The sequence below is a fragment of the Delphinus delphis genome, chromosome 1 (assembly GCF_949987515.2).
Source record: "Delphinus delphis chromosome 1, mDelDel1.2, whole genome shotgun sequence".
In the NCBI taxonomy this organism is placed as follows: Eukaryota; Metazoa; Chordata; class Mammalia; order Artiodactyla; family Delphinidae; genus Delphinus; species Delphinus delphis.
Window position 1 is genome coordinate 150,113,353 of NC_082683.1, and position 26,200 is coordinate 150,139,552.

At 43.4% G+C, this 26,200-nt stretch overlaps 1 protein-coding gene across 5 annotated transcripts in view; it reads right to left on the reverse strand.

The window, feature by feature from the left end:
* The window catches only part of SRGAP2 (SLIT-ROBO Rho GTPase activating protein 2), a 238,017-nt gene that overhangs the window by 137,093 nt on the left and 74,724 nt on the right, over positions 1-26,200 (reverse strand). For all 5 annotated transcript variants that reach the window (XM_059995823.1, XM_059995807.1, XM_059995813.1 and 2 more), the window contains exon 3: positions 6,974-7,166. In XM_059995823.1, coding sequence (XP_059851806.1) covers positions 6,974-7,166 — 193 coding nt within the window. The remainder of the gene's footprint in view (positions 1-6,973; positions 7,167-26,200) is intronic.

Genomic DNA, 26,200 nt, shown 5'->3' on the forward strand with positions numbered 1-26,200 from the left:
AATAAAAGATAGAACTGAGCTATTAAAAGTAGGAGATCAAAACCAAATGAGCTATGATTGAAAGGTAATTTACAGCAAGTCTGTGCAAAAAAAAAAACACAAAAAAAACCCAGCCAACACATTATCAATTAGAGTCCTGCTGGGCAATATTAACACAGATTCCACTTAAAAGAGACAATCAAAGGCTTAGCAACAAACAGGAATACATTTAGACTCTTCAAGGAGCCAAAGAAAATGCAAGAACTTCTTCCCTAGGAAGACTTCCTACCCTCTCATAATATCTCTGCTCTTAATCAAACCAGGCAGATAGAATTTCAGACATTAATAGGGTCCTCCCACAATTCAAAGGGATGGAGGAAGCCATATAACCTATCTTAAACAAAGCAGAATAAGATAGATAGAAATAATCACTATACTTCTATCTATAGGGGGGAGAGAAGGAGGGGGAGTGGACTGCGGGGTCAGACTTTGCAATGGAGTCAGAGTTGTGTGAGATTAGTGAAGGTGTCTGCACTGAGACCGCGTGGGAGAGGACAAAAGGTAAGCAGGAGAAAAGCAGAATAGGAAGCCAAGCCCAAGAGTGACAGGGTAATGGCTTCCAGGGTAAGAAGTTGTCCAAGAGAAGATGAAAACAGCACTTCAGCAACGTTGGTCCCTAAATGCGGTCACTTAAGACTATAAGTTAAAATACCCAACCTACCCCAGTATGAGGGGCTGAAATCTAGCCAGGTTGAGAAACTGGCCTGGAAAAGGGTGGGACAAGTCATGTAGACCAATTTCAGCCCTGGCTAACCTACCCCATCCCAAGTTGAATAGTTTCCATGTCCCTGAGATGTGTCTGTCCAGGGCTCCTGCTGGCAGCTGCTCTCCTGGCAGCACAGGGAGACAAATTCATGGCATTGCTGGGCCAACAGCTGCTATAGCTCTGGGGGAGGTGACGAGTGCCTGCTGAGATGCTCTGGGCAGAGAATAAACTATTCTAGGCACCAGCCCTGGAGTCAGCGAAATCGAGGCTACACTTCTCCGGCTGAATGAAAATACAATTGCCACTCCAGAAACCCAGAAAACCCAAAGCCCTTCCTCTGTCCCAGCTTCTTTGACTTTAATTGCTTCTTGCCCTCATGTGTGACCCATCCTTTCTAGTTCCCAGGGCACGACTTCAGTCTCGGCCCCCATTAACCTTAGGCTCACTGCCATCCCTTCCTAACAGGTTTCCTCCCTCCAGTCCCTCTGCTCCAGCTGATCTTATGCACTGTTGCCATAGTTACCTTTCCAAATCGCAGCCATCCATAATTATGCTCCAAAACTATCAGTGGGTCCCCCATGCTTACAGAATAAAGCCCAAACTCTTATCACCTGGCATTCACGGACCACTGTAATCTGGTGCCTACCAACTTTTCCAGACTTAGTCACTATCACGTTTATTACTCCTGTTCTTTAGTAAAACAGATGAGTTACCTACCAGTTTTGTTTTTCCCAGCTCTATGCCTTTATCAACACTGTTCTCTCTGCCTAAAATGCTTCCTTCCCCATCTTTTTACCCTCCTTCTACAACTTCTGCATCGTTTCAATTGAATTAAGCTTATAAAACCAATACCTTGCATTGGCACTTTTGTGTTTCCATTTCCCATCCACTGAACCTCATCTCCGTAAAGCCCACTCTTCTCTGTGCATTTATGGCACTTTACAAAGTGGATGAGCAGAATGGTCTTTCATACACCTGCCTGCTTGTATATCACATACAGTGTGGCAGAGGCTGCTAATTGTCCCCCACTATCTTTCCCCTCCATCTATATTAATAGAAACTCTACTTTCTGGTCATTAGAATAATAACTACATTTCCCAGCCTCCCTTGCAGCTCAGTAGAACCATGCCAGTCAGATGTGAGCTGAAGAGATATATGTGCCGCTTCCAGACTGTACCTTTAAAGGGTAAAGATGTGCCTGCCCCTGGCCCTTTTGCTTTTCCCACTGGCTGGAATGGGGACATGGTGGTCTGAGCCATCTTGGGTCATACAGAACAAGCGCAACACTCTAGGGATGAAATAAGGACCCTGACACAGCCCTGGATGGCTAACGCCCAGACGATTACACGAGAGAAAAATCAACCTCCATCTCATGTAAGATACTATTATTTGGGTCTATTAAAGACCCAAATATTTGGGTCTGCCAAACCTAAAACAGACATGCCTAAAAAGCCTTTCCTAGGCCAAAAATGTCAATTTTCAGTTGCTAACAAATGTTTCAAGCGTGGTGGTGTTGTCTGCCAAGGGCCAGCTCCGTTTCAGCATCGTGGTTGTCTCTGTACAGTAACACTTGTACATGCAAAAATCAGAATACTTGGTTCCGTTTTACAGCACAGAGATGAGTGGAAAGTGGAAAAATGCAAGTGCTGCTGCTAGTGTTACATTGAGAAGTAGAGTCTCATCCCTGGATGAACAAGACAAGGTTAGAAATCATCAGTCACCATAATTCCTCAAATGCTCCCTGGACTTATGCAAGCAGACCATGGGTTTAATTGTGGCAAAAAGAAGAAAATGAAAGACAAATGCTCAAAGTTCAACAGGTGAGGTGTAATTCAGAATTTCACATATATACTTATAGTAATAGAACCCACCTACTCCATGTAAAACTCCTGTACTTTGTAAGGAATAAATTATGTATGAAAGTAGGATGTTGCCTGGACTCCCTTACTGAGTTTCTCACCATCTTGCCTGTGTTACATGCACTTGTATGTATGTCTCATTGCCTCTTCTATTAGGCTGTACCACATGAATTTGTCACTATGTGACATTTTGTGTCTTCCAAAAATCAGCAATTTCATGTCGCACTCTAACAGATTGAAAACTCTTGGGTTTGGGACTCATTTTAGTTATCTTTGCCTCTCGCAATGCCTTATAATGGGAGAATATCAATAAGAAATTGCGGGATTAACTTTTACAGATCTTCTACTTGAAAGCCTGCTAGTTCCATAAGACAACGCTATCCTACATACCTTCCATCCTTTTAAGTGCTTAAAAAAAAATCACCTCTCCCTCCTTTGTTCCCCTCTGCCTTCCCTCCCCCATCCTCCCCTGGTAACTTTTACTTCTGGTAATTAACATTTACTACTCCCTAAAATTGGGTGTGCCCAAGCCTTGGGTCCCGGGTTTAGCTCTCTGTCCTTCTCTTTCTCTTCCCTGAGTTCATATAGTTTCATATCTTCCATAGTCACGTTTTTTTTTTTTGCGGTACGCAGGCCTCTCACTGCTGTAGCCTCTCCCGTTGCGGAGCACAGGCTCCGGACGCGCAGGCTCAGAGGCCATGGCTCACGGGCCCAGCCGCTCCGTGGCATGTGGGATCTTCCCAGACCAGGGCACAAACCCGTGTCCCCTGCATCAGCAGGCGGACTCTCAACCACTGTGCCACCAGGGAAGCCCCCATAGTCACTTTTTACCTCACCTCTTACCTCAATAGTACAACATCTCCACTGGACAGCCCTCCCACTGCCCCAAACCCAACATGCCCAGAGCAGGCTCACCATTCAAACCAGGTCTTCCCTGTTGGTCTTCCCAACAGCCCCACTTCTATCATAGATGCCCCAGTTCTTCCAGGACACCAGGCTAGAGACACTGGGTCACCTCTGACCATTACAGTTCTTTACCCAATCAGTTACCCAGTCCTCTTCAGTTTCTTGAATACTTATTGAATATATGCCTTCCTCTCTATTCTTTTTTGTTCTCACATCGTACATGGATTATCCCCCCAAAACCTCTAGCTTGGCCTTCTCTGGCATAAAAATTCATTCTTCTACCATCTTTCCTCATGTCTCCTTCCCCACACAAGAACCCAGAGGGCTCTCTACCATGCTGCCACATCAAATTTGAACACCCTGCTTGTCTGTCAAAGAACTGTTATTTGGTGTCTACTTATCTAAACCCTATTTTCCACTGCTTTGGGAAATACCTGTGTTCTCATAATATTTTGCTCATACCTCTGTTAAAGTCCTTTTTACATTATATTGTTTACACGTCTCTTTTCCCTGTTAGCCAAGATTCCAGAGCTTATCTCAGTCTCTGAAGAAATCAGCCCAGAACACAGTACCCAGTAGGCATTTAAAAGGGGTCTGTTGAATAAGTATCAATAGATTGCTGCTCAGGATAAGATCCGACAAGAAACTATTAAAGTAACCTAGCCATAAAGTGACAGCAAAGGAGTGGCAAAGGCTCCTCTATGAGTGCTTGTAGCCCTTTGTTCTTTTGTTCCGCAACACTTACCTCAACTCATCTAACTATGTGATGTGTTCAGTGCCTGTTTCCTCATTCTGTTATAAGTGCCATGTGGAAGATGGTGCTTGTTCATTGTTATATCCCGGGGTACAATGTCTGGTCTGAAGGAGTTCAAGGAATGCACAATGGACATTTGTTGAATGAATGCATACGAACCTCCTGTAATAAAGCTGGATCCCTCACTAGCCCCTTTACCCCTCGCCACCAAACACTCCTGCTTCCTCTCTCTTGCACATGCTATTCTCTCCTACACAAATCTACCTTTAAGGACTAACCTAAATCCCACTTGCTTCATGAAAATGCTCCTGACTACTCCACATCCTTTATTTGTCTCTGATGATTTATCACTGACCTCTTATCACATCTATATTCTACATAAAACCAATGATCTCTTAATGAGACCATTATTGCTTTATCCTCTAATTGCTTCCTATATTAAAAATCTTTTCTCCCCAACCAGATATGGCTCCCTATGGATACACACAATAAACCTGTCTTATATCTTCCAATACCTGTACAACACAGAGCACATAGCTGGCTCTCAAGAAATACTCACTTGTCGTCTGGAAAAAATGAAGTCAGGTACCAACTTTATCAGAAGGGAAATCAATTCTCCCAGTCTTGGAGAAAACACCCTATTTCTTGTATGTGATCTTAGAGCAGTTCAGCACATCTGTACCTTAATTTGTAGTAAATGTGTCCTTAAGCTGAGAATATAATATAGTACTAAAAATCAAATGCTATTTTAAATTTAGGAGGAGTTTATCAAGAGAATAAATCCAACTTTGAATCATTTTTCTAAAGCAAACAATTCCCCCACTGATCTTCATTTATCATATACTAAAATAACATTTTAGTCTCTCAGGATTGCTTATCATAAAGAGAACAGGACTTGCAAAAGATAAGGGACTCAGAGGACAAAACATCTGGAGGAAATTCTCTTTCTGGCTTCTATTGAAAGTGTCATATTTTCTCCTTACTTATTCATTGCTCAGAGCTGGCTTGTAAAGGATAAATTGTGTCCCAAATTATTAGGGCGATAAACAAAAATAGAAAACAGGGAAATAAGATACACTTGGCATTAATTCTTAAATTCACTCATTCATTTACTCATCCAATAATATTTAGTGAGCATCTATTATATATTACACTAGGCACTGTGGGAGACTGAACAATGAATCAGAAAAGCTTAGACAGTCCACTGAGGGAAGATAATATAAGGCAGATAGTTCTGAATGTCCTAATAAAAGAACAAAAAAAAAGAACTGCTGTAAGAATTTAGAAGAGGGAGAACATTCTTCCTCCTGGGAGAATCTGGAAAGTTTCTTAAAACAGGTTGCATCTGCATTCAGTCTTAAAACATGGGTATGGCTTCAACTTGCAGAGACGTGAAGAATGGGCACAAAAGTTCATATAACAGGATAAGCAAAGGCCCAGTGGAGTTAGTGTTCTGTTTGGCTGCAGTATAGCAGAACAGAAACAGGAAATAAGGTTGGAAAGCTGGTCGGGCCAGATGTAGAGGGGCTTGAAGACCAAGCCAAGGAGTGTACACCTTTGTGAACAGAGCAACACTTCTCAACAGCAACCTGGGGATCTTGTTACAGCAGACTGGGAGTGGGACCTGAGATTCTGCATCTCCAAAACCCTGGCGGTGCTGATCTTGGGAGACCACATCTTCAGTATCAAGAACACAGACATCGGGGGGCCATTGCACAGAGAGACTGCCTGATCCCCAGGGTGTTCCAGGAAGACTAAATCTGATAATAATGGATCAGACAGATTGGAATGGGGAGAAGCTGAAGACTGTTGTCTGCCATGCTGGTCGTTCGTTAGAATCATCTGGGAAGCTTCTACACCACACTGTTACCCAGGCCTTACTCCCGGAGATTCTGGTTTAATTGATCTGGAGTGGGGCCCAGATTTCAGTATTTTTAAATAGTTCTCCAGGGAATTCTAATGTGTGGCCAGGATTGAGAACCTCTGCTAAAGATGATACAGTAAGTATTGCACTCACTCAGGCAAAGATGATGATGATCTAAACTAGTGCAATGGCAGTGAGAACAAAGTGAAGGGGCCAGTTGTATAAAATACTGTAAATGTAGAAGGAATAGGCTTTAGCAACTGTCTGCACAGCGACTTAGATTTATGGCTAAAACATTCATTTCTTCCAGTTAAAGACAGTTTGGTGAAATGGTTAAGAACACGGACTCTGGAGCCAGATTGCCTGGGTTTGGATTTCAGCTCTGCTATTCTGCTATTTATTTATTAGGGGCGTGTGTGTGTGTGAGAGAAAGAGAGAGAGAGAGACCTTAGGCCAGTTCCTTAATCACTTTATGACTCAGTTTCCTCATCTGTATGTTGGGGATATAACAATAACTAATATATGGAGCTGTGAAGATTAAGTGAATTAACAAATATGTAAAAGCCCTTAGAACCATGCTTGGCATATAGGAAGAGCTTTAAAGGCGTTTGCTGTTATTATAAGCGTGGTTCATCATCTATTCTGATCTCTCCAAGATATCGAACTGAATGTAAGACTGATCTGGAAAAGGAGAAGTCCTTGAGGGCTCTCAACCCTCAGCCAATTTGAAATCACTAGGTCACCTGCTTCATAAATACAATTCGATGGAGGTGGCACACCCTGCCTCCCTCCATCCCGGACCCCATTCTCAAGGTGTCTAAAAGTAACAGCCACAGCATCCCTACTTGAACTGCTGGTCCTTGGTGCTTCGCGTCTTGGCCAGGAAGCGCTCTGCCAGCTTCTCCAGGTTGCGGGAGTAGTCCATCTCGATCTCAGCCTTCTTCCGGAAGAAGTCCTGGAGGTCCTGCAACAGCTGCACCCGGAGCTCACACTGCTGGTCCAGGCATTTCATCTGCTCTGTGAGCTGAGCACGGATCTCTGCAATGAAAGCGAGGCGAGGCAGTCAGACAGAGATCCCTGGAAAAAACCATAACACCAACATTTACCCCTTCCATTTAGTTGTTCCCTGTGCTATGGGGAACTTAAAGGCTTTAATTTTTAAAATGTGATACGAGGCACCACCAAAACTCACCAACTCTTTTCAGACCCTTAAAGAACACTGAAACCAGGGATCTGCTAAATCATTTAAAAGAAACTGCTTATCAGACATAATAATACTCAGAGCTACCCCTTAATGAGCAATTTATTGTGCTTCCAGCAGTGTCAGAATGTAGGCTCCCTTCTGGCAGGGAGCCAAATGAATTATCTCCCAACCATCCTATTAGGTTAGTACTACTTTCATCCCTATTTTAAAGATGAGAAAACTGATTCTTAAAAAGAAGTCAAGCTATTAGGTGGTGGAGCTGGGATTCAAACCCAAACAGCTTCACTTCAGAGCCCAAAGTCCTACTTTTTATACTTTCTCCCATTATTTCAAACTGTTTTTCCACATCTTCATGAAGTAGGGGGAGAGGTCAGGATATTTTAGTGGAGATAGAAAGGGCTCTGCCCAAGGGCAAATAGTGGCAGTCAAGAATGAAACAAGCACCCAGACCGCTAGGCATGCAAACCATTAACTGTCAATCGGATTCCATAGTTTCCAATACCACTGAATGTAATCAATCTTCGAGAAGCTGATATTTTCACCAACAAATATCACTCATATCTCTGATGCTTCATCCTCACGGATGCTCAGAGCCTCTGCTGTGTCAAAGCTAGAAATATTTCTGGTTAAGCTCTCGCTTGGCAGCTTTCTGGCTGCCCAGAATGCTCGTACAGGGTTAGCAAACACCCTCTCTGGAACTAGCAGCAATGGCAGCTCCAGATACAACCAGATCTGCCTCAGATGCAATACTGCATTCGTTACTGACAAGAGACCTGGCACCCTCAGGAAGCAGCTTGCCAAAGCCAGACTGCAAGGCCTGCAGTGTGTATCCTGCTGAAGTTATGTCCCAATCCCCATCAGAGTCACAGTGGAGTCACTTCTTTCATCCCTTTCTTCCCCACACCCCCACAAGCCTGCTCAGCTCCAATAGCTTAGGATGTGACAGTAACTCCAATCCCAGGGAAAAAGAGCACCTGTATTATTACGCCTTTCCTCTGCATGCTGTAAATTCATTCCCCAACAGCAGAGTTGTAACAGTGCTTTCAGTCTATGCTCTGTAATGCATAGGGTGGGGGTGTGGAATCTAGAGTTTCCATCTGAGCTGCAGATAAATCAGAGGCAAATCCAGGAACGAAGCTATGATGTTGAAAATTCTGCCAACCACTCCTTTTATGAAGCAATGAGGGATGGGCAAATGGTACATTTGGCTTCGCCTTGGAGTAGCTTCGGGCCCATCATCCATCCCCATCTTCATTTTTGTTTGTTTTTACAGATATCGGGATGTACCACAAGTATCTGGTCCTTTATGGGTGATCTCAGGTGATCTGTGAGTGTAGTTCTCACCCTCTTCGGCTCCCTGCCTCCTCCCGTGCCAACCACCAATGCCAACCAGGCCTGCAGTAACCTCACCTGAACTGAAACTGAGCACCGGAGGATTGTTTCAAGCAGACAGAAGGCTGCGCAGAAAAGCCGCCTACCTCATCAAAGCTCTCTTGTTCTGTGTTTTTTTGGAGTCTGATTACAGGGGTGTTGGGGGCGGAAGATCTGTAGAGGGCATGCCAGGCATCTGGTTCCTGCCAGGGATTTCTGGGCCTCTTAAAGGCAACAGCCCTTGCTGAGACTATTCCTCGAGGCATCTGTCCTCTTTCTATCTTTCATAGATAGAAGTAGTAGCTGGTAGTAGTAGCCACTGGGTAGGCAGACTGTGGGTGGAGAGGACATTCACAATGCTCATTGATATTACTTACAACTTGTCCATTAAATAAGAATCAGGGGGCTTCCCTGGTGGCACAGTGGTTGAGAGTCCGCCTGCCGATGAAGCAGACACGGGTTCATGCCCCGGTCCGGGAAGATCCCACATGCCGCGGAGCGGCTGGGCCCGTGAGCCATGGCCGCTGAGCCTGCGCATCCGGAGCCTGTGCTCCACAACGGGAGAGGCCACAGCACTGAGAGGCCCGCGTACCACAAAAAAAAATAAAATAAATAAGAATCAGGGCATCTTAGGGTGAAAAGGCTTTCCAGGTACCCAGTCAGTAACAGATGTGCAAGAGGATGTGGATAGCAAGGGGATGTCAGCCCTCTCTGAGTCACTTGTAATTCATTTAAGACTTTGCCTCAATAAACTCTCTAACTAGTGGAGCAGAAAGGGAGCACAGGAGGATGGATGATGCCCACCTTCGCCATAAAAAGAGGAGGCTAAGCAAATTCCCACAATACCCATAAGTTTCCAGAGGTAGACCGCTCCAGGGTTGTCCTGTCTGAGGAACAAGCACTGCATAGGAGGCCTTTAAGATACGTGAATTAATCTAAGAAGTCCAACGTGCATCCAGCCAGCATGGAATTCCACCCTGACCTCCTTAGGTGTCTCAACAAATGGGCAGCATTACCCAAAGTGCACCCCAACCTCAGGCATCCCCTCCGGGCCCCTGAAGGAAAGGGAGCACGTGCTTACTGAACACCTTTATACACATCACCTCATTTAACCTTTATTACTAGGCCATAATTGGTATCCCCAATTGTCCTGATTGCACAGATGAGAAAACTGAAGTATGACAAGTAATTTACCAAAGGCTCATACAATTAGGTGCAAGTGGGGTTGAAGCCAAATGAAGGTTTGCCTTGATTTGTCAAAGAGGTTGTCAGTGGGGCAGGGAAACAAGAGAAACGAACAAGAGTCTGGGGTCTCTGAGGTATTTCTGGGGGAATCACAGTTTCTCTCGCTCCAAACCCTGGAATGTCCCCTTCCCCACCTTCCAGATGAGGTGGTGACTCAGGCCCCCAGAGTCAAGTTTGAAGTAGCCCGGTGACTCACTAACTAGCCCATGTTTCGACTAGTCCACAACTGGGCTGGATCCCTTCCTGCTTTCTAGATCTCCTCTACAGGGCAGCTTTGAAGGAAGTGAGAATGCGATATCCCCACCCCAATCCAGGAAAAGGAGAGTCTCTGCTAAGAGATACCACCTGCCACTGTGGTTAATTAGTGATGCGACTCCACTGAGCATCTCCCCTCCCCCACCCCTCCCCATGGAAGGAGATGCCGCCCGGGCTCCCACCCTCAGAGCCTCTGCACAGGCACTTAAGGGAGACTCCAACTACCCCCATCTCCAGGCCTGCAGCTCCAAGACAGAATGGCTGCTCTGTCCAGGGCAAAATGTGCTCTGTCCAGGCTTTTGCTGCTGCTGCTTTTGCTGCAAAGACAAACAATGGTCCCCAAGAAGGCAGCTGTGCCAGCCCCAGTCCTCTGTCCATGCATATGAGGGGCAGGAAACAATAGGCCACTGAACGCCAGCACGCCTGGGCCATGTGCCCAGGCTGGAGGCCCCTCTGTACCCTGGCCGACCAATAAACTACAAGGGCAGAAAGAAGAAAGGGGCAATTTATAAAAACATGGAGGAATTCCTCACAGTTCCATCCACACAGTTCCATCGTGTGCTTAGGCCAGAATGCACGTGCACACGTGTATACACGCAAAGACACACAATCATACCACCCACAGTGCTTCACCACATCAACCCAAGAAGCCTTTGCAAATTCAGTTTATAGTTGGATGAGAGTTCCTGGGAGCTGGGGATGATGGGATCTTTGTAGGTTCTGTCCCTAGAACTACACTGAAGGAGTCAAGTTCTCACGTTCTACATGCAGCTATATCTCAGGGCTATAAATGTATTTCATGGCCATCCAGAAAGCCGAAGTACAAAGGTCACAATGAACGACCTGGAGTGATGATACATGCCAAAAATGACCTCCCCTGGGCACCTCACACAGCCCATTTATTCAGCAAATCTTCACTGTGCCCCTACTGTATAACAGACCCTGTGCTAGGTGATGGCAACAGAGGACAAAACAGCCCCAAGCCCTGCCCTAATGAAGCATGGCTTGACAAGAAGAGGAAGGAAAAGAAAGCAAAGACAGTCTCATTACTTTTGCTTCAAATATTCTTTATTATAGATAGCCATGGTATTAAGCCCCCACCTAAAGACCAAAGATTTAAAAATCATCAGTAGCAGGCAAAAGATATTAGGCAACAAGCCTAAGAACATTTCAATGTCCTCTGACTCTTTTTCTATTATGTTTTATAAAAATGACACTTGAATACAAACTGCAGCTTCCCTTGCAAAAGGGGCCAAAGTTCTAGAACAAGTTTCTTGAAAATCAGAGTTAACCTTTGGTTAGCATTTCATTCAAAGATTCAAGTCAAAATGTAACTCCACTGTTCTGGAACTAGACCATGACGATGGTTGCACAATCTTGTGAATATACAAAAACAAAAAACCCACTGAATTGTACACTTCAAAGGGGTAAATTTTATGGTATGTGAATTATATCTCATTACAAAAATTGAACCCCACCAAAACAGCATGTCCTGCTGAGTGCCATCCTGCCAACTAAGGGGAAAATGGTCCAGCAAACAGGCACCAAAAGGAGGAAGGAATTCTTGGTTTCCATTTCTCCACTTGTATGGGCTGAATTTCAGTTCTGCATTGAATTTTGTTTTTTGTTTTTTTTTTTTTTGCAGTACGTGGGCCTCTCATTGTTGTGGCCTCTCCCGTTGCAGAGCACAGGCTCCAGACGCGCAGGCCCAGCGGCCATGGGTCACGGGCCTAGCCGCTCCGCGGCATGTGGGATCTTCCCGGACCCGGGCACGAACCCATGTCCCCTACATCGGCAGGTGGACTCTCAACCACTGCGCCACCAGGGAAGCCCTGCATTGAATATTCTTAAAGCAAATCTTAGAAGCTGTCCCTCAGGACAGGAAGCTTGTCCAGGACATTGAACTCCACTGGCAGATCACCATTCCATCATTTCTGAAGGGTGTCAGATCAAAACCTGGCAAGGAATGTTTTTATGTATGAGTTCAAATGCAGGCTCAGCACACACATCCAGAAGAGCTCCCCCCAGGATATGCTGACTCCTTGTCCATGCTTGGCTATAGCTGAGATCCTAACTACACCTGTCCTGGGAGTTAGAAGGAGGCTCATCTCCTTTTTAGAAAGAAGCTGAAGGGTCACAAAACGGATGAAATTCAAAGAAAAACTAGACCTAACAGGATACTGATCATTTAACAAAAACAGGGCCTGCCACAGCGACAACATGGAGACTCTAAAATTATATAACACCTGCCAATGCAGGTGACACAGTCCTCTAGAAACTGTCCTCACTTCAGAGAACACCCAGGAAATTCATCAGTCAGCAGAGTGCTGGGGGATTCTGCTCAGCTCACTGCTTCCAATCCAAAGATATTAACCCCTTTCTTTCCCTCTTTCAAAATTCACCTCCTTTTTTAGGAATTCTGTCTGATTAAGTCATATGGAACCCCCTCCTATGAATCCCTTACCTCTGAGGAGAAAATGGGGGCTGGGCGGAGGCCGGGAGAAAGATGTAATCTTTCAGGAGATCAACACAGGCACGTCCTTCCCTCCTCCTTCACGTGCTGGCACCTAGGGGACAAGAGCTGCCACTCCCACAGGTTGTGCTCAGAGCCCGTTGAGCATGAGGTCAGCCTGGGTTCCCCACTGGGAACCAGGCCTGATGCCGGCCTTTTTCCACAAAATCTGCCTCTCCTGCTTTTAGCCTTTCACAAACACATGATGTCACCTCAGCCATCTCAGGAATATGAATTCCTAGTACCTTTCCAGCAAGTGTTATATAAGAAGACAATTGAGGCTTTCACCAAGCTCTATCCTCCATATCTCTTACCAAGACCTCTTATCACAACGGTCATCGGCTCCTCTCAGAACTATTCCCTGGGAAACAGAATGCTGGAATACCTTGCCAAGTCTGACTCTTTACCTGCAGGTTTGCCTTTCTACAAACTCAGTAATGGGAAGGCCTTTACATTTTTTCTTGGACAACCGAACCAGAGCCCAGAGAAGGGGAAGGAATTTCTGGAGATCACACACAGCTATTAAGCTTCAGATCTAGGCCTGGAACCCGGGTCACTGGGTTCCTAAGCCAAAGTTCTTTCTTACTTACTCTTGTCACAAATATTTATTTGAGCACCTTCCAGGTGCTCTCAGAGTACAAAGACAAAGTCCTCTGTCAATGTTAGCAGAGCAGTCAGGAAGAGACAAGTAAAATACCTACAACAAACACAGTGAAACAATAATATAAATAAATGAGGTATGCACACAGTGTCGTGACAGCAGAGAGAAGGAAGACACGTATCACCCTCAATCAACTTCCTATACCACATCTTTCAGTGACTGACATTATTACTTATCTCAGTAGTCAGTATGCCAATAAAAGCCATCAAGCTACTCTTAGCAAACTAGAAAACAGCAAATATTCTCCCTCAAAGAGTGTGATCGGTGGCCTTTTTCCTCTTTACTTTACCCTATTGAATATAGCATAGAAACAAACATGAGTTAATCCAAACAATCAATCAACAAATAGCTACTAAGCTTCCAGAATATGTGGATGTGACATACTTATTGTTTTCCCTTCCTTGCATCCATATCCTCCCCGACTCTTAGTGCTTTTGACAAAGCTGATTCCACCTCCGGCCTCTCCAAAGATGGTAGATGTTACCTCCAGGCCCTGTTTAGGAGCTACAAGACCTGGGGACAATGTCAGTCTGAGACAGTGCTACCATCTTGCCACCACGAGTGGAATGGAGCCAACCTAGAGGAAGCAGAGCTGAGGTATGGGAAAAGGAAACTTGAGCCCCTGGATCAATCATGGCCAGATGCCAGCCCTATCCCTGCCCCTTTCCAGCATACAAGCCAACTCATTCCGTTTTTGCTTAAAATAATTTGCATTGGGGTTTTGGTCTCTTGCAAACAAAGGATTCCTAGTGGACTAAGTAGGGAATTCTCAAGTATTCAGAAGCATAAAGGTCCCTGTCCTCAAGGAACTTACAATCTAATTGTGAAAACATGATCAAAATATATAATACATTTTCAAAAAATACATAATTATTTACCTATTACATAATTATGCAAGATACATAATTAAATATATAAATCTTTATTATAGTATACTGCAAGAATGAAACTGAGAAGAAATATTACAAGTAAAAGTCTTAAGGACTCAAAGCAGTGGGGACTAACATTGCTAAAATAAGGCTTCTTGAGAAAGACTAAACTTGAGAGGGACAAATTGTTTGTTTGGCTCACAACATACTCCTAGACCCAAAACAATACCTGGCATATAGTAGGGCTTGAAATTTGTGGAAGGAAGGAGAGGATAAAGAGAGAAAATGGGAGGAAAGAGACGTCTGAACTAGTATTCTGAGGATGGGTAAAATTTCAATAAATGGAAGGGTGAGGGGACAATCTTCCAGAAGAAGGGAAAACATAAGCGGAGAGATGGGAATGTTTGAGCGAGGCCTTTTTATGAGATAGTGAGGAGGCTGGCCTCACCAGAACAAAAGGCAACGTAAGGGTAGGTCAGAGATAAGGGTGAACAGAGAGGAGCAGCTCCAAAGGGTAACAGGGTAGTTTGGATTTCAAGAGGCCAGAAATGGAGCTGGTGAAAGTTTGTGTCATGATGGGAACAGAGCTGAAGGAAGATCAGAGTGGAGGAGGTCTGCTGGATGGGTTCCTAGGCCTTCTAAATTAAGAGATGGAGTGAGCGTTAATGAGCAATCCAGGCTGAAGTAGTACAGAGGTCAAAAAGAATAGGAGGATTCCATGAGTGGAAAATCCCCACACATACTAACACTAATCACTAGTAATAATACATACTTTAGAGCCACTGATCCTAAAGCTAGTGAGTCCAAGCTATCCCCTCCTATACAGTGGTGAGCAAACTGGACATGTAAGAGAGATCGCTGGGTTCAAAGGTAAGACAGTTACCTTGGTGGGAGGAAGGAGGGGTGGTGGCAACTGGAGTGCTAGCCTCTCCGGCTTTCCTTTTCCTATAGTTTTTTGTGTCGAACTTTAAGTTTGGCCATCTTCAAAACTGTCTGCCCTGTGCAGTAGATTTCCCCAAAGTTATGAAAGAAAGAACCTTTCCTCCCCTCGCATTAACTCCACACTACCTAAGAACAATGCATGCAGCTTTGGAGACAAAGAGAAACCAGCCAGGGGGAAGGAGAAGGAGAAAAATGGCCTTAAGAGTTTCCGAAGGACGTCCATTTATTAACTGTTGAGTCCCCAAGTGAAGACACAGAAAGCAGCCTCATAAAGCCCATGAGACGGGAGGGTGTGAAGGGGAATATCTCAATGAACTTTAATCATCAGGACTGCTCTTGGAAGGCCGCCTTGGTTCTTTTAAGTGACTCAATAGAAAGTCAAAGACAAAAGGCTCCCAAATGAACAAGCTGCCACATCAAATGCCAAAGTAGTAATTTTACCTCCTAGGCCTTGCCTGAGATGTTTAAGAAACAGAATTCCTGAGGTCCAAAGTCTAGAATTAACTTGTACTACAAACTAAAGATCTGGAATGAGATGACCAACGGCTCCTCTGGGAAATGTTACCTAGTCTGATGCCCCTGATTGATTGCTAGAGACAAAGTAGAAGTGAATTCCCAAGGACCATGATAGCCAACCAACAAATCTAGCATATATTCATCTCATACCATCTCTGTGCAAAGATCTGAGTGACAAATCATTGGAACACACAAGAAAATATAAGACATTGTCTTGCTTTCAAGGAGCTTATAATCCAATTGGGAAAAAAAAGGAGACTAAATGCAAAAGCATTCAACTGTAGAGGATTGTGTGTGCTAAGTGCCAAAATAATGGTCCCAGATTACGTTCAGAGAGGAGATCAGTATAAACCAGGATCAGCCTGAGTTAGTCTTCAGGCCTGAAACTGGGGAGGATTTAAAGAGGTGTAAGGGTTATAGAGGAAGGAGCGCTGTGATTACTAGGGCAAAGGTGAGGAGGCAGAAATGGGCAGATCAAGCCCAGGAGCCTGTGTGAGTACAGCACAGTGATTTGAAGGTTTATTCAGAAGAGCATGGAGAGAAAGAGGGGGGTGGAAAAGCAAGAAAGAGTGCACATGCTCGATGAGCAGATCAGATACACTGTTCCAAAGGGATCTGTAAACTGTACAAAGCAAGGTAAGGGTCTTGAAAAGCAGAAGGACAGCATAAGAAGAGTCAAAAAGCCAAGGACTTCCCTGAACTCAACTCCTAAAAAGACTAAGCGTCAATTTCAACATGTCCACTATAGTAATGGACAACGGTAAACTGTACGCTGCTCAAGGCTCCAGCGCAACTGAATGGAAAACAAACCAGATCAATCCTAAAATCCACACCCTAAATTCCTAGAGAGCTGGCTCTGGAGGATTTACTTCATTTTGTGTAGGACCCAGCTTGGCCTACAGTATTGGCACATCATTTCAGATTTAGTTCCACCAGCATGGACCAAGCCCCTATTAGTTGTTGGGAAAAGGGACAAAGATGACTACAGAAGACCAGGAGATTCACTCGGCCTTTGAAGTGCCTGTAGAACTTCCTATTGGAAAATGCAGTTTTGTTCTCCAGTCTGGAGTTCTCAGGAGAGGTCAAGTCTGGAGGGAGACATTTGCGAGCCATCAGCAAGTAGATGGGAGTATGAAGTTAACCATGAAAGCGAATGCAGCTGCCCATAGAAAGCATGGAGAATGAAAGAGAAGTAGGCCTAAGCCTGGGGACACCCTCATTTAGGTGGAAAGCAAAAGAAGAGGAGATAGGAAACTAGAGTGAGAATGGAAAGAGATGTATCAAGGTGTCAATAACTGCAAATCACTTAAAGAAAACAGCAGGGCAAAGAGTTTATTAACTTGGGCGATCATTATTGAGAGCCTGCTATGCATCACCCAAGATGAACACAACCACCTTGCTGACAGGCTGGGTCAGCCTGTACTGCTCCAGTTGCTATGACTGTTCCAGTCCTTCATGCTGGTGGGCCGCCCTGACAGCCCCTTGCCTTGTACCTGTGCTACACGCCTCTCAATTCCCACCCCAGGGTTTCCCTGTCGCCACTGCAGCATGGGATTTGGAGGGACCTGCTCAGCCACCAGCCAGGCCATGAAGAAGCACAGGGGAATTGAAGCTCTAGGACATCAACCCCTGGGGATGGGGGATGGCAAATGAAATCTTCTCCCTCCTTTCCCCAGTGGACCATTCAGAGATGTAGTAGCTTCACATATTTTCTCTGAAGATGTCCCACAGGACCAAATGATCAGCCTGTCAGGAAGCTGTGGCCAGCCTCTAAGCAGTCCCTTATATTTGTTCTCCCTCCCTCCCTCCCTTTCTCGCTTCCCTTTTCTCCTCATTCCTGCTTCCCAGTGATGGCTCTCACAAATAAAGTGTAAGCTTTTGCCTCTAGAGCTCTAATTCTAGGGAACCCAGACTAAGACAATTACCATGGGCCAGGCACTGTTCTAGATGCTGGATAGATCATCTTTTCTTTGATGAAACTTATTCCCCAACGAAAGTATCTGCTTAGCAGAGTGTTGAGAATAGCTAACTAATAGTTATTTTTCAAGGACTCAACATATTTGTGAAGTGATTGGTTGGTTCTAAGAACTGATTTAGTTGACTACAGTTTGTTTTCTATGAACAGGTAAAGTGTCTCTACAAAAGTTATGGGTAGGTATACAATCAACAGTGATCACAGATGCCATTTATTAAATACTTTCTATGTGACTCATAGAAAGTTGAGTCACCATTTAAGTGTAAAGGTATGTTATCTCATTTAATCCTCAAAACATCCCAGTGGGATAAGTTTGCAATAAAGCAGAATGGTTAAGAGCCCAGACATTGCACTCAGAAAGACCTGGCTTTAATTCTAGCTCTGCCACATGCTAGTTGTGTATCCTTGAATAAGACACTTAATCTCTCTAAGTCTGTTTCATTATCTATAAAATACAGTTTGTAACAGCAGCCACACCTGTGGATTGTTGTAAAGCATAGAAGAGATAACATAGATAAAATAGGTAAAGTGTTTACTATATGCCAGGTACCTAGTAAGATTCTATTAAAAGTCAATCATGATTCCACCCACTTCACAGATAGGGACCACTGAGGTTCAGAGAGATTAGTTAATCGCCTGAAGTCACCAAGACAGTTTCAGATCACGACAGGATCTGAACCTAGATGTGTTCAATCCTAAAACAGGGCTCTTACTCACTCTCCTATATTTTTTTTAATGAAACTGAGATATGGACTCATTTAGTTGCCTTTCATACTGGAATCCTATAGTTCTAGCTGGCAATATTGATTGGGATCCCTGAATTTCTTCAGCTTATCACACAAAAGTCCTCATTCTTACTGCCTTAACTTTGAGTATTTAAGTATTTGTGTTGCGGTGGAGTGGGAAAACACCTTCATATCATTTCTTCTTGAAGGAAATAGTAGCAAAAAGTCCATGCCCACCTAGAGATGCTATCAACTGGAGAGGCAGCAGAGCAAAATCTGAGTTACCATTCAACTTTCTCTGAGCTCCTTGGCACAAAGAAAGTATTTAGTAAGTGGCATCTACGATCACTATTGATTGTATATGACGTGCCTGCCTATAACTGGAAAACAGAGTGTTTGGGCTCAAAATGCCAGCTCCATCACTTACTAGCTGTGTGACCCTGGACAAATTACTTAACTTCTCTGTGCTTCAATGTCTCTATGTGTCAAAGTTCATTAATAATAGTACCTACCTCTTAGAGTTTTTGAGTTAACATTTGTAAAGTAATTAGAATAGTTCCTGGTACATTGAAAATACCATATATGCTTTGGTTAAATACATAAATCAAATCTGTCTCATGGGCTCTTTAATCCTTTAACTTTCTAGACAAGAAGGTATAGGAAGTGATAGGAATTGAATAGAATAAATTAGTGGCTTCCTAACTCTTACAAGCCAACATACACACACAGGAAACACAATTTCATGAAACAATACATATTCCATAAAGTCTGTTTTTTTACATTTTAAATGCTTGTTGTGGCCCACTAATTTGATTTCATGACCTAGTAGAAGGTCTTGACCTGAAGATTAAAAAAGCTATGGAATAAAACACATGGCCACCAAAGGCAGAACTAGAACAGAGTCTTCAAACCACTCAGCTCCTTCTTCATGGTCATTACTAAATCAGAAAGGGCTTAAGTTTCACTTCTTGCTTGAAAAGAAACTGTACATTCCGGGTCCTCCTCCCATTCCTTCCACATTTCACATGAACACTAGAAGTTCAGAGAACACCAAGGAACCAACGGATACTTCCTGTCTATGCAACTCCTGCTACTGTTGCCCAATCCAATGTGTCACCACTGTGTAACAGGGAGAATTCTCCGGCTTGTCCTTTGAGTTTTGTCTTCCTGATTTTGAGGGCCAGCAACTATGATAACCCGTCACACCTTCAGAGCAAAAAAGCTACTGATCTAACACAAAGGCAATGTCATTACATATTTAACAAATGGATTATAAACAGAATAGATGAAACTTATTAATGGTTAAGTTGAAAAAAAAAGAGTTCTTATCTCCTAGAGATAAATACTGAAATATTCAAGGATGAATAATGTCTGGTATTTGCTTCAAAGTGATGGAGGGGAGTGACGGGGGGTGGGGCGGTGGGGGTGGGGAGTGGATATAAATAAAACAAGACTGGCCATGAACTGAGGATTTTCGAAGCAGGGTGATGGGGATATGGGAGTTCACAACACTATTCTCCCTACTTTTGCGTATGTCTGAAATTTTTCATAATTAAAGGTTTTTAAGACACTGATGAAAGAAATTAAAGATGATACAAATAGATGGAGAGATATACCACATTCTTGGATTGGAAGAATCAACATTGTGAAAATGACTCTACTACCCAAAGCAATCTACAGATTCAATGCAATCCCTATCAAACTACCACGGGCATTTTTCACAGAATTAGAACAAAAAATTTCACAATTTGTATGGAAACACAAAAGACCCCGAATAGCCAAAGCAATCTTGAGAACGAAAAAAGGAGCTGGAGGAATCAGGCTCCCTGACTTCAGACTATACTACAAAGCTACAGTAATCAAGACAGTATGGTACTGGCACAAAAACAGAAAGATAGATCAATGGAACAGGATAGAAAGCCCAGAGATAAACCCACGCACATATGGACACCTTATCTTTGATAAAGGTGGCAGGAATGTACAGTGGAGAAAGGACAGCCTCTTCAATAAGTGGTGCTGGGGAAACTGGACAGATACATGTAAAAGTATGAGATTAGAACACTCCCTAACACCATACACAAAAATAAGCTCAAAATGGATTAAAGACCTAAATGTAAGGCCAGAAACTATCAAACTCTTAGAGGAAAACACAGGCAGAACACTCTATGACATAAATCACAGCAAGATCCTTTCTGACCCACCTCCTAGAGTAATGGAAAGAAAAACAAAAATAAACAAATGGGACCTAATGAAACTTCAAAGCTTTTGCACAGCAAAGGAAACCATAAACAAGACCAAATGACAACCCTCAGAATGGGAGAAAATATTTGCAAATGAAGCAACTGACAAAGGATTAATCTCCAGAATTTACAAGCAGCTCATGCAGCTCAATAACAAAAAAACAAACAACCCAATCCAAAAATGGGCAGAAGACCTAAATAGGCATTTCTCCAAAGAAGATATACAGACTGTCAACAAACACATGAAAGAATGCTCAACATCATTAATCATTAGAGAAATGCAAATCAAAACTACAATGAGATATCATCTCACACCAGTCAGAATGGCCATCATCAAAAAATCTAGAAACAATAAATACTGGAGAGGGTGTGGAGAAAAGGGAACACTCTTGCACTGCTGGTGGGAATGTGAATTGGTTCAGCCACTATGGAGAACAGTATGGAGGTTCCTTAAAAAACTACAAATAGAACTACCATATGACCCAGCAATCCCACTACTGGGCATATACCCTGAGGAAACCAAAATTCAAAAAGAGTCATGTACCAAAATGTTCATTGCAGCTCTATTTACAATAGCCCGGAGATGGAAACAACCTAAGTGCCCATCATCGGATGAATGGATAAAGAAGATGTGGCACATATATACAATGGAATATTACTCAGCCATAAAAAGAAACGAAATTGAGCTATTTGTAATGAGGTGGATAGACCTAGAGTCTGTCATACAGAGTGAAGTAAGTCAGAAAGAGAGAGACAAATACCGTATGCTAACACATATATATGGAATTTAAGAAGAAAAAAAAAATGTCATGAAGAACCTAGGGGTAAGACAGGAATAAAGACACAGACCTACTGGAGAACGGACTTGAGGATATGGGGAGGGGGAAGGGTGAGCTGTGACAGGGCGAGAGAGAGTCATGGACATACACACACTAACAAACGTAAGGTAGATAGCTAGTGGGAAGCAGCCGCATGGCACAGGGATATCAGCTCGGTGCTTTGTGACCGCCTGGAGGGGTGGGATAGGGAGGGTGGAGGGAGGGAGACGCAAGAGGGAAGAGATATGGGAACATATGTATATGTATAACTGATTCACTTTGTTATAAAGCAGAAACTAACACACCATTGTAAAGCAATTATACCCCAATAAAGACGTTAAAAAAAAAAAAAGAATCCAATTAATAGGGCTTCCCTGGTGGCACAGTGGTTAAGAATCCGCCTGCCATTGAAGGGGACACGGGTTTGAGCCCTGGTCCGGGAAGATCCCACATGCCGCGGAGCAACTAAGCCCATGCGCCACAACTACTGAGCCTGTGCTCTAGAGTCCGTTAGCCAAAACTACTGAGCCCACGTGCCACAACTACTGAAGCCCGCGTGATTAGAGCCCATGCTCTGCAACAAGAGAAGCCACTGCAATGAGGAGCCTGCGCACTGCAACGAAGAGTAGCCCCCGCTCGCCGCAACTAGAGAAAGCCCGCGTGCAGCAACGAAGACACAACACAGCCAAAAATAAAACAAATAAATAAATAAAATTTATTTAAAAAAAAGAATCCAATTAATGGCATGTTAAAAAAAAGACTTAAAAACACACATAGTAAAGGCAAAAGAAGATCAACAAAATAGAAAGAATACCCAGAGATATAATACAGAGCAATTAATTTCCTTAAAATGGATGGACTAAATCTGTGGGTAGAAAAGGGATACTACATACCAGGAAATGTACATAAAATAATCAACATCAAGACAGATACTGTTTAAATTTTTGAACTTCAAGGATAAAGAAAGAATTATTTAAGAATCAATGGAGAAAAAGCAAATTGTCTAACAAAGTAGGGGGGCAGAAATCAGGATGGTCTCAGATTTTTTCAGATTGTTCCAGGCAACATTTGAGGCCTGAAGTAAATGAAGCCACATTCTAAAATGATTCTAAGGGAGAGCCACTGTGATCCAAGAATTTATGGCAAGCTGAGTCACCTCAAGTTCAAGTGTGAAAAAGGCTCAGCCATTCGCCAACTTGAAAGATCTCAGCCTAATATAGACCCATGAACCCCTCCTGAGAGACAGAAATCCTGAACCCAGTAGCTCAATCAAAACAAAACTACAGGAACAAAGAAGCAGTAAAAGAAAAGACCCCCAAAACGGGAGAGTTCAGGTCAGAATGTAAACGTTAGGAACACTGCCAAGGAAATAAAGCCAGATAAGCTACAAAAACTGGGAGATGGGAAAGAGAGGTACAAGGAAGGGCAAGAAAATGAATCACCTAATCTTTCCAGGCACGGGATCAGCCAGTCTTGTCAAAAAGTGAAGATTTAGCTAAAAATGTAGTTTAAAATATCAGCAATGACTTCAGCCTCCTAATGATTTTCACAATCATTTTCTTAACGTTAGAGAGAACTTAAAGGACTACAATCTTTTGTGGAGAAGAAACATTTATCTGAAGTTCACCAGTTTCTTTACTTTCACTTCAGTTTTTTTTTCTTATGTTAGATTCAAGTAAAATTAAATTCAATTGTTTTTATTTTTAAAGCACATATGGCATAATGCCAATCTTATAAAATTATTTCACTCTCTCCAGCCACCATTCTGTTTCCATGCACCGAAAGTGTTCACTGGAAGAGAAAGTCCACATGCCTGGCACCAAATCCACCACCCCCACCTCCCCTCACAACCCTCCCTATCTCAGCTCCTAGCCTAGGTTAATCTTTCCACCTGCACACTAGAACCCACACCTTCTTGCTCACTCAAGGCCCTTGCTCCTAAAGTTATACACTCATATTCTGTATCATCCTTTTCCCCTCTCTGCCGGATCATTCCCATAAACAAACAAACATGTTATATTCCCCCACAAGGAAACACAGTCTCCTTGCTCTCCCCCTTCCTCCCCAGCTACTTTTTCATCTTGCCCTCTCTTTACAATAAAACTCAGAATGGTTGTCCATACTCCCAGCCTCTGCTTCCTTTCTTCCCTTTTTCTCTTTAGCCCACTGTAATCAGGCTCTTGCTTCTTCTATTCTCGCGGTGGGCAGTAACGATCTCCATGTTGCCAAACACAGACAATTCTCGACACCCAGCTTCCTCCACCACCACCAGAATTGGACAGAGGGGATCACCCTCTGGCCCCGGGACAACACCCTCTACTGATATGCCCCTGGACACACATTCTCAGTCTCCTTCACTGGACCTTCCTCCTCTCTCCCAACCTCCAACTGCTGACACCCCAGGGTTCCATCTAGGGCTTCTTTTCCATCTCTACTTGCTTCCCAGTAGATCTCTTCTGGTTCTGTGCCCGGTGACTGCCAAATCTATATCTCCAGTCTGGACCCCTCCCTGAATTCCTGGCTCCTATAACTGACTTAACATTTCCCCTTGGATGGCTAACAGATACTTAGAACTTAACATGCCCAAACCTGAGTTCTTGATACACACCCTGATCCCCATGTTCCCTATCTTAGTAATGACACCACCTGCCAGGCCAAAAACCTTAAGATTTATTATTGATTCTTCTCTTTCAAACTCCCAATCCAATTCATGAGCAAATCCTGTTCACTCTACCTTCAAAATTCAACCAGAATTAAACCACTTCTTATCCCCTCTACCATTCCCAACTTAGTCCAACTCAGTGTCATTTTGTTCTGAATTACTGTGGTAGCTTCCTAACTGTTCCTGCTGCCGCCACCCTCACTCCCCTACAGTCTATTCCCTGCTCATCATCCTCCAACAGCTTCACATTGTAGAAAAAAGCTGCAGGCTTTCTAAAACCTTACATGGCCTAACCCCTGGCTATCTCTCCAGTCTATCTGTTATGTTCACCTTACTCACTGGTCTCCAGCCACACTGGCCTGTCTGTTCACAGAACATGCCAAGCACACTCCCACCTCAGGGCCTTTGCATATACTTTCCCTCGGCTTGAAGCACACTTCCCCCCAACATTCACAAGGTTAGCTCCCTCACTTCACTCAATTCTTTGCCCAGATGTTGCCTTCTCAGAGCAACCTTGTGGCCACTCCATTTGAAAGAGGCCCTGACTCTCTCTATGCCTTTACCCCATTTTATTTTTCTTTATGACACTTATAAATCTACTTAGTTATGTATTTATCATCTTACCCTCCCACTAGAACATAAGCCTCACGACAGCAGGGACTTGATCCCTGGTGTCATAGTGCCTCACACATAGAAAGCACTCAATGTATACTCATTGAATGAATGAACGTAGAACTCTTTTGGTGTAATAGAAGTTGGAACAATTTATTGCTGACTTCTTTGTACTTTTCAGTTTTGCATATTTTTTAATGAGCATTTCCTATTTTATAAGGAAGCGACAGCTATTCCTTTAAAAATTAAAACAGAAAACCAATCAAAAATAAAAGGAGAGATGTATTATCTAATCAGCTCTACTATATTTTGACAAGTGTTTTTGCCCCATTATTTATGATAGCCACAAAAGAGTTCACAGTGTAATGCTCACCGGGCATTTTTCATAATTGATGAAACTTTTTAGGAGGAAACTTTACTGGAACAAAAGTTTTAATTGCCCAGGACTGACCAAAGAGTGCAAAGACAAGCCTCCCAAGTGAGAATGAAAATTGGTAAGGTTTTCCTAAATATCACTTCCCACTATAATATTTTTTCAATATTGCTACCATAATCTAGATGCCAGAGTCTGTTAGCATCCTGCAAACGAAAGTATGATGGCCTTCAGTAATACTTACATAGAAAATAAACGTATCACTTTCAAATAAGCTGACACTTCTGAACATGTAATAACCAGGGTCACAGAATCACAGGGGCCAGTGACAAGAATTTAAAAGGGTCCCTGTGAGCCCCCCTGACACACATACCACCAGGAAAAGTTCCTGTGCCTCCAACCAACCCACAGCAACACCCAGCAGTGTCATTCAGCAAGTGGAGTGACCTGCTTCTTCCGCCCCCAAGAGGCCCCGGGGAAAGTGGAGAGAGCATAGGACCAACCCCTTGTCACTGATGAGTGAGGCCCAATGGCAAATACAAGGCATGAACAGCACACAAAGCTAGGCCATGGTTTCAGTGTCTCTCCCTTATATCCTCACCTCCAGTGTTCCCTGCATTTTCCGCTCTTTTCATGATGAGGAAGAAAGCAGCAATAGCCCGTCCACTCTGGAAATGTGGACTAGGGATCTGGCATTGTGGGACATACCGCAGAAGTTACCTACCCCAAATAGGATTCAAACCCTGGTCTCCTAATACGTCCACCTACATTTTTCTAAGGCTGTTGACCAAGCAGTAGACTGTGAATCCCAAGCAGTTGACACATGTGTTCTAGGGTCTTCACATGACTAATGGCAGTCAGAGCAGCAACTTCATTTTTTTTTAATCAATAATCTAATTGTTTTCCCTTTAAAACTAGAAAGTTTAGAGCCTCTGTATATCACACGAGTGTGCACAATGGTTAGTGGCGACAAGTTAAACGTCATTAATTAGGCCAAGGTGATGTTTTATTGTGGTAAAATATACTTAATATAAAATTTACCATGTTAACCATTTTTTTTTTTTTTGCTGTACGCAGGCCTCTCACTGTTGT